Here is a 9192-nt window from a genome sequence, read left to right as displayed (position 1 = left end):
CCTCATGAGTGACGGTTCCTCCGATCGAATAACCCCTACGTCATTGAGCGACTGCCCCAATCATAACTAGGGAGGGGCGGGACTTATACCTTTCACAACAACAGTCATACCGGAGCGGACACTTTGTGCACAATGGAAGAGGAGCTGTGACCGAGCTCACAGCCGCCACGGACCTTCGCTGGTGTGAATTTAGTGACAAAGAAATGATCGGGTCGTGTGTCTAAAACAGGTAGGAGTTCTCCGCACGTGCTTGGCAACATCCTGTGAGCAAATAAGGCTGAACTGTAAATATGGACCTCCACCACCGGCGCATCCTGCAGCAGCAGCAGTGCATGTTCACGGGGACGCAATGTCCGACGCAGGGTTCATGTCTTATTTCCTCCCCGCTATCACAAATAGTCAGATAAAGATGCATCTGTGCACACTGCCTCCTCCTGTGTGATCCCCGGAAGGCAAAAATAGCCAAGTGTGTGTGTAGACCCTACCTTGTCACCTGAGTTTCTTCTGTTTACATTGCACAGTGTCATTGGATACTGAAAGGTTGGAGGTTGCAACAACTAATACAAACTTTCTCAATCTGTTTAAAAACAACAACAACAACCTCATATCATGTCTGACATGTTCAGTGTCTTCTATACACAGTTATCTGCGCCGCTTTCAATTTCTGTCTGTGTTTCTTTCATTCTCTGTTTTCAGACGAGTACTGCGTTGGGGGTCAAAATGAGGGGCCTTTTCCTTGTCGAGCCCGTGGTGGCCCTCTACGCTTTCTCCTGCTATCTCATCTTCCCTCTGGTGCAGCAGTATGTGTACCGGAGACTCTGGGAGGAGCTGACAAACACCACCTACCCCGTCTCTGACAACGCAGCCAGATGTGCGCAGAACAGCAGCAACCACTCCAGCTTCCATACGGTTAGACATTAAACACTGGGTGTCAAAAAAAAAAGGAAAGAAAGAAGAAGAATTAATGCACTTGAAATGAAGAACCATCAGCTTTATTTCACGGGGGTTAACAAAAGAATTGCATTAACCTAATAGGAATCACAGAATTACAAAATTCCTAAATGGAATCAGGTCCTTAAATAAACTGCAGCTCAACAGACATCGAGTCTCAGAAGCGCAGGTGTAGTCCGGTCCCTCCACAGCTGCAGTTTGTATCTCAGCAGCTATCTGTATCTGCTGTTTGACCTTTGCTCTCATGACACAGCATTAATTTTTTTCCTCTACAACTTTTCCAGATTCCTTCTTACGACACTGCTCCGGTAGCAAGAATTGATTCGGCCACTGCATCAGAAGATGATATGCAAGGGAGATTCTTGTGACTTTGCGTTTACTGCTGCAGTCACCGCTAGATTAAGTCAACGTGAGAAGGATTTAGACGAAATGTTCTTCTGCAAAAACTCTGAGTAATACAGTATGTCATTTTTAGTCTGTATTGATCGAAGGAGATCGAATAGAGAAGTGAGGATTAAGTGACGCACTGGTCTTGAAATAGCCACTTCTGCACCCGTAGCTCTGTGTAGAGACTTTGTTCCTTTTTCTCCTGACTGAAAAAAGCTTCACATACTTCTTCTTTTATTTTTTTGTCATTGTGATTTCATTCATGACATTAGATTGCCACTGTCTCTCTGTAATGTGTGTTTGTAGGATAGTTTCTAACTTTCTAAGACCTTATAATTAACCCCTGACAATACAGTGTCAGTCCATTCTCTTTTAGATTCAACCACGGTTTCTGTTTCCTTTTGTTTTCAGGAGGTACAAAAACAGGCATCTCTCTTCTCCCTCTACACGGAGCTCTTCTCGACGATCCCCTCTCTGATCGTCACCCTCATGCTGGTGGCCTACAGCGACCACGGGGGACGCAAGATCGCCATAATCATGCCGCTGTTCGGCACGCTCATCTACACCTTGGCCTTCCTGACAGTGTCCTACTTTGAGCTCAACATCTACCTGCTCATCGTCTCCTCGCTTCTCAGCTCCCTGTTTGGCGGCCTGGGCACCTTCCTCGGGGGCTGTTTCGCCTACATAGCGGACCTGTGCGAGGACGGTCGCCAGAAGACGCTGCGCATGGCCGGACTGGACATGATGATCGGCCTGTTGGCGGGCGTGGCGGCGATATCAGCGGGCTACTTCCTGAGAGCTGCCGGGTTTAACTGGCCGTTCCTGACGTCGGCGTTGTGCCAGTGTTTGATCCTGCTCTACACAATTTTCGTCCTGGAAGAGACCGTGAAGAGGACTCCATCTGATTCCGTGACTCTGAACGGGCCTCCGCAGCGCTCAGCCCTGAAACAGATGATCTGTGGGATCTATGACATGATTACAGGTGCCAGCAGCAGGTGTAAAACCGTTTTGGTCCTCCTGATGCTCATCTTCACCAGCTTCTCCTTTGCCTATGTGGGCGGGATCTCCCTGGTGACACTGTATGTGCTCGACGAACCGCTGTGCTGGACTGAGATTTTGATCGGCTACGGATCTGCACTGTCCACCACCGTGTTCCTGATCAGTTTTGCCGGAGTGTTGGCGTTCACGTACTGTGGTGTCCCGCAGCTGATCATCATCCTGATCGGGATCCTGTCTGTCGTGTCAGGCATGGTCCTTTTAGCATTTACAAAGACCACTGTAATGATGTTCATAGGTGAGACACCAAAAAAATACTACTAAACTACAGTGTGGCTTATACCAATAATGTACAATGATTTAGAAGAAAATTACCAAAGTCTTGTCTGTCAGTTGCAAGATCAAATATACTAAGCTGAATTGCTAGCTGCCTCTGGTTTAAGTTACGCTTTCCTATTTTCAGAGAAGTTCAGTACTGTTCAACAGTTTGAAGTGGACAAAAGAAATTTGTGTCATCTTGTACTGTATGTTAGATATTGAAAATTGCTGAAAGTCACTGGTTGAAAAACCACCTAATATGCCTCAGGACTAATTTGTATTTTTCTATTACATGTAACTTTAAGTGCCTTGCTCAACGTTAATAGGTGTAAAAAGACCGGACATTGAAAAAGAACACACATAAATACAAAGCACAGACTCAGTAAAATAAAAACAGCCAATTGGGTGTGAGGAAATTAAAGGTACATTGCGCAGGTTATTTATTGATGGGGTGACAGCATCTTGTTTATTGTTTTATGATACAAGTGCAGTGTAAACTGACAAGACAATATCACTTCACTATCAGTGCTTTGTTTTTTTTTTAAGTATAATTTAGCCAGTAACCAAACTAGAGGACATAAATCTGTAAATGTTCTAATGTTCTGCATAATTTGTGCAAACATAACTTTGAATAACTCAAGTAGGAATTAGTAGATATATGAATGACGCAGTGCGTACTTTTTTTAATTTTGTCACATAGTCCTTGCATCACGATGTAGAGTATAATGGCCGTCTTCTGTCATTTGTTTTCCACAACAGTGAAGGTTCCAATGCTGCTGTCGATCATGCCTTTCCCCGTTCTGCGCTCCATGATGTCAAAGATCATCCCCAAGTCTGAGCAGGGTGAGTGGGCGAAGGGCTTTCCACGAGCCACCGTACCGGATCACGTCTGCGTGTCCGAAGTCCCTTTCAAAAACATTCAGAGTTTCTGTTTTTTCAGAGCAAACATTGACCCAGTCACCTGTTACGAGTAGTTTTTCCTTCTCTCCCGGGTCTGTCTTTTCCCCCACAGGGGCCCTGTTCGCCTGTCTCTCCTTTCTGGAGAGTTTAACCTACAATGTCTCGACCGCGACCTTCAACAGTGTCTACGCCGCCACGGTGGCGTGGTACCCCGGCTTCAGCTTCCTGCTGGCCGCGGGCCTCTGCGTCGTCCCTTTGTTTGTCCTTGGGTAAGTTTAACCGTGTCGTCCACGGCACCAAAAAAACCCCACAACGTTCAAAGATTTTCCCTTTTCGTACCTGCCAGGCACATTCATTCGTCACATTGCGGTCTCCCCGTTTCGGGCCAAGTCACGTTGCAACACCGTCCTCCGAAACTGAAGGACTCTCCGCCAATCACACTGCATATTCAGACCCTGGCGAAGATTGCATCGGTGATCTTGGATGACTTTTTATTCCGAACGCCGGTCCACGTCTAGTTGAACCTGTCGGTCCTGTTTCTGTTTGTCTCGGAACTTGCGTGAAGTGGCAACTTGTTTTCCCGTTGTTATTTGAGAATTTGTCAAATCACATTCACGAGGTGTTCAGCGAGTGTTCCTACCTAAAGCTATTTGTTCAGTCTGCGACAAAAAACAGAGCAGCCAGAGAACAGAAAAGAGAAATGCGTTGCTCGGTTAAGGTAAGGGGGGGGGGGGGACACCACTCTTAGTTCCTCATTCTTGCATTCATCATAACATCCACCTTCCCTACCTTCCTTCTTCATATGGCAATCTTTATCTCTGACATGCGCATAATGTCTTTTTGTCATATTTCCACAAAAAAAACTGAAGCAAAAGAAGAAAAGGCCAAAAGAGGAAACCTAACTTGTGGTACACAGCCGTCTTACACGTGATTTGTTACGCTGACTCGACAAAGAAGTCCCGCTGAGTCAGCCGGTGGTTACTTATACGTGACTGAATCCAACTCTGCCACATGCACCACTTCGTCTGTTCCACAAGAGGTAGTTCTAGAATAACAAAGCCACTGGCTCAGTGATCTCATGCCCGAATGAGCTTCACACAAACATCCCAACATTTTGAATTTTATTATTTTTTTATTTGTACGCTATTGTCAAGCCCGTCAACTAAAAACATTTCGTTTTGTTTCTTGAATAACACCTCAATTCTAAGTTCTCTCAGAAATCGAGTTATTGATGCGGTGCGACCGTGTTTCTCAGACATTTCCCTCCAATTAGTATTTTTTCTCAATGAGTGCCTTTAACTTCCTGTTTGTGTGCTAATGGGGGATTAACAGTCAAGATATGATTCCACAAAACTAAAATGCACCTTGCATTGTGTGTCTGTGTGTCAGGTTATATTATATTATTGTGTGTGTGTGTGTGTGTGTGTGTGTGTGTGTGTGTGTGTGTGTGTGTGTGTGTGTGTGTGTGTGTGTGTGTGTGTGTGTGTGTGTGTGTGTGTGTGTGTGTGTGTGTGTGTGTGTGTGTGTGTGTGTGTGTGTGCGGGAAATGTCTCGACAGTTGCCCATTTATGTTGGAATTGGCAGAAACACGCATGTATTTCCCATATTTTTTTATTATTTTCTCTGCTTCTCCTTCATGGCTTTGTCCACGTTTCAGGGTGGTGGCCGTGATCGGAGTGGATGTTGCCAAAGAGACCAAACCGCCTGAGACGGATCCTGAGGATCAGAACGACAACACGCCTCTTCTCAGCTGAGCCACAGGAACATTGCCCAATTAGTCCCCGATGACTGATTGTTTTTCCACTTTGATCCGTTAATATCGCAGGTTGCAGATTCATCTCTGAGCTTTTGTTGCCGTGGTTTTGTGCTAATAAACTTAGCCAGACTTTGTCGGATACGGTAAATGGACTGTCTTTGTATAGCGAATTTTTTCTAGTCCTATAGTCCACTCAATGCGCTTTACAGCACAAGTCACATTCACACACATTCATACGGTGTGTGAATGGATGCTGCTATTTACCGCGGTGTTTTTTCACTGAGCTGACTGTGACATTACTAATATTTTTTTAAAGGTTTTACGGTGCGGTCGGATTTGCAGTTCTACAAATATTTGTGTTCACAGTTCCAGTTATGAACTGGTTTGGATCTGTGATACTTTCTGCCTCGTTGTCTTTGCAAAGAGCTCCGCTGGCACCAACTATGCAATGTGACGCAAATTTTGTTCACTATATCAAGTTGCTCGTATCTTTCAAACACCTCCAATATTTATGCATTTGGTGTACCCCACAGTAAGTGGTGTAAGAATAAACAAAATGATCGCAGACATATAAACATGAAATTATATCAAACTAATCAAAACCATGAAACGGGTAAACCAAAGAGGGAGGGAAGGGCCAACTACTCTAAGCTGGGTTTTAATATGAGTAAATATGCAGGGCTTTATTTTTTTTATCATAGCCACCGCACAGATGATAAAATCTTCTGTGTAATGTGTTGAGACTCATTCCATATGTGTTATCATAGAGGTATGATCGGAAACACTGGGAGATGTTAGAAGTGCAAATAATTCCTGGAAATCAAATGAGAAATGTTTCCTTTTCCTTTTCATAAATCAGGTGTTTTTGCAGGGAGACTTTTATATTGATGGAAATAATTCTTACTAATTAGACAATCCAGTTGATAAGAATATGCAGTGTTTGTTGTGTTGAGTTTGGAATGTCAAAATGAAGGGAAACTGAACAAATGAAGATTTGAAAATCAAAGTTTGACATGTGTCTTAAATACTTCACATATTCAGAAGAGTATAAAAAAAAAGCAGACTTTGAGAATACTGGGACACGATCGATCGCAGCGCAGTCGCAGTTTTAAGACAAGGTTGTTTAAAAAAATATATTTCACCTTAAAGAAGGAGAGTTTGTTTTCTCTCCCCGCACAGAATATAACCCTTAGGGTGTCTGCGAGGTGATGAGTTCTGGGCTTGGCTCCTATTTAAATTTATATTCTAGGTTTTGATAGAAATGTATGTTAACTACTTAAAATTGAGGTCAGGAAAAGACCTGTTAAAGTGATGCTGTCTTTTCTAGTATTGACCACTAGATGTCCCTCTTGGTCCAGGTAAACTATGACAGTGTAAAAGTGTGTGTATAATACAGTGTGTATATATATATATATAATACTCTCTTTACTTTCTCATTATCCATTCTGCAGCAGATTGTACAAGACAAGAGCAGTGTAACTACTTTGTTCAGTAGATTCTGAGTTTTTTTTCATATGTCACAAAGGGACTATTGACAATTCTGTGCTCATCCCTGGAACCTCAGTAAGTTGTTGATTTAATGATCCGATAAACACTGAAAAATTGTCTCAACTCAATGTTATGATCCCCAATAAAGTACACGTGACACTGAGTTGTTTTATTTGAATTCTCCTTTACTGAATTTTCCAACGTTACCACCTCCTTCCTGTCTTTGTCCTTTATGTGGAAGGGTCGTCAATGTGCCTGCACACATGCACTGTAAAATATAAGTGGTTGGCTTTCCTTAAATAAGCTTTTTTAAATTTGCTTTAATTGCCTCAAAGTTAAGTCGGAGTGTTTTATAAAGATGTTAGCACTTACTCCATCTCAGTGTAGTCAGCTCCAACAAATTTGACGGGAGCTCAATAATAATGTTAACGCACTTAATTTACTGCACCAACAAAAAAGAAGAGATACATAAAATGCACTTAGTATACTTGTGCAATGTAAGAACTCCAGATTTACAAAAACAATTTCATTCAATCACATTACCACAAGAGCATGTTGTAAAACAACAAGTACATATAATTGAATTGAAGAACTACGCAGGTCAAAAGTACAGGAAACTTAAATTGAATGAAGTCAAATTAAAAGAATATATTAAGTAACATACACAATCTGTGAAAGCGCGCACACAATGTGTGTCTTATGGATGATGAATGGACGTCTGAAATACTGGTGACGACTCCATCAGATTGCACGGCTGTTTAGTCACTGGACCAATGAGAAGAGAGCACGTAACCACAAAGGTTGAATGAGATGGCGACCGAATATGCCTCATGGAATCCGATTAGACTTGCACGTGACGCATCACAAGGTGCAGTTATCAGCTCCGATTTTAAATTGAGTCGATCACTGCGGGGATGTGTTCGTGCGCACAATGGGAAACCTTCATGAGAATGGAACTAGGCGGCCATTTGGTCTGGAAAAGAGAGGAAAAAAAAGAAGTAAAAAGGCAAGACAAACACAACCTGGATACGCTTTGTTGAGATAAACGCCGCGCCGGTTCAACGTGAGAACATGCGGCACCTTGCGAGAAATCAATCCTTGCGTCTTCTAAACGTCGTCGAAGTCAAGAAACACGCCAGTGAAAGTGGGTGCAATTTCCTTCTTTCCCACCCTCTTTCAAGTTGCATGAACGGCACGTCAGTTCGAATTGGCTTCTTTCACGGACACCCAAATGACGTCCGACCGTGCCGTGCAGCTATTTGAATTTCCTGAGAGCCGTGACTGCGGCCTGATTGGAAGGTGATGTTGACACCGAATTTGAATGGAGCACACGCGCTGGAGGTCACTCGAGGGATCACCCCGAGGGAGGGCCCTGGCGCCGACAGCCCTGAGGTTCCTGCTTGAATTAGAGACGGAGGCGTGGTGAGCGCTGACGTGGTCGAGGAACTAAGGAAGGGGGGAGACGGTCGCGGTGGTACGCGGCTGGCGTGCACGGTGTCGCTGAGGATTAAAAGGAAATTCGACAGGGAAACGGGGGAGGCGTGGCGGCGGGGGGTTCGGGGGGGGGGGGGTCTTTGGCTTCTGGTTGCCCAAAGTAGCTGACTCATCCGCGCCGCACATCACATCCCATCACGTCACCCACCGCCCAATCTCTGATCTCGATCCAGTGAGATCCCCCCGTCTTTATCTCAGCCCCCCCGGGGGAAGGAGATAATTCACTACAATAGAAAAAGCCCACTTGAGGTGGTTCGCGTGACTGAGGCCGAGGGGGGAAATGCAGCGGCCTCCCAGTCCGGGGCGGTTGGATCATCTGAGGACCCTCCGATCACATCGGGATCCGCTACGTAATATATTTCCACGCTCGGCTGTCCCACTGCAAACAGACTCGACAGCACAGGGGATCGACCGACGTGAGCGAGGGCTGATTTCGATGTGTAAGCAAATCGTTTCCTGCGCTTTCTTCACCCAGGGGAGATTTTTCTTGCTGATCTAAAGAAAATGTTTGCGACGCCTCAGTTGCCTTTGCACATGGAGACCACAGAAAACCTTCACAAAGAAACCTCCTCTGGGCCACGGCCCTGTTTGAAAGGCGACTTTGACAGCGGCTGAGGGAGAGCAGGGCGTCGGCAACGCAGGCAGGTTTCGCCAAAAGCTTCGCGGCCGCACGTTCGCCTCACTGCGCTCCTGATAGGCCCGGTGGTCCTCCAGCTCGCGGTTCCACCGAGCGGGAACGCACTGCTGCTTGCGCTGGCCTTTTCTCAGTGCATGTTTTTGCGCATCATGCAACAATGCAAGACACTTTTGGGATTTTCGCCAAAGGTCTCGCTGCTCCGTTGGTTTTTCTGGACGATGTGTGTGTGTGTGTGTGTGTGTGTGTGTGTGTGTGTGTTGGGGAC

At 45.1% G+C, this 9192-nt stretch overlaps 1 protein-coding gene across 1 annotated transcript; it reads left to right on the top strand.

Moving 5' to 3' along the window:
- Nucleotides 1-71: 71 nt before the first annotated feature.
- Nucleotides 72-6959, top strand: slc46a3 (solute carrier family 46 member 3). The gene is made up of 6 exons (XM_035627212.2): nt 72-229; nt 697-909; nt 1750-2632; nt 3412-3495; nt 3665-3821; nt 5210-6959. Exons 2-6 carry the CDS (start codon nt 721-723, stop codon nt 5304-5306), a joined length of 1410 nt encoding a protein of 469 aa, XP_035483105.1. The 5' UTR covers nt 72-229; nt 697-720; the 3' UTR covers nt 5307-6959.
- Nucleotides 6960-9192: the final 2233 nt, after the last annotated feature.

The sequence above is a fragment of the Scophthalmus maximus genome, chromosome 2 (genome assembly GCF_022379125.1).
Source record: "Scophthalmus maximus strain ysfricsl-2021 chromosome 2, ASM2237912v1, whole genome shotgun sequence".
NCBI classification, from domain to species: Eukaryota; Metazoa; Chordata; class Actinopteri; order Pleuronectiformes; family Scophthalmidae; genus Scophthalmus; species Scophthalmus maximus.
Note: the sequence above shows the minus strand (reverse complement) of the source record. Positions and strands in the feature narration are given on the sequence as shown.

What these genes read in the sequence shown, in the direction of transcription:
- slc46a3 (XM_035627212.2), top strand. Translation starts at nt 721, where the DNA reads ATGAGGGGCCTTTTCCTTGTCGAGCCCGTGGTGGCCCTCTACGCTTTC. An exon ending in ACCACTCCAGCTTCCATACG is followed by an intron (nt 910 to 1,749) that starts GTTAGACATTAA and finishes TTTTGTTTTCAG; the next exon opens with GAGGTACAAAAACAGGCATC. An exon ending in CACTGTAATGATGTTCATAG is followed by an intron (nt 2,633 to 3,411) that starts GTGAGACACCAA and finishes TTTCCACAACAG; the next exon opens with TGAAGGTTCCAATGCTGCTG.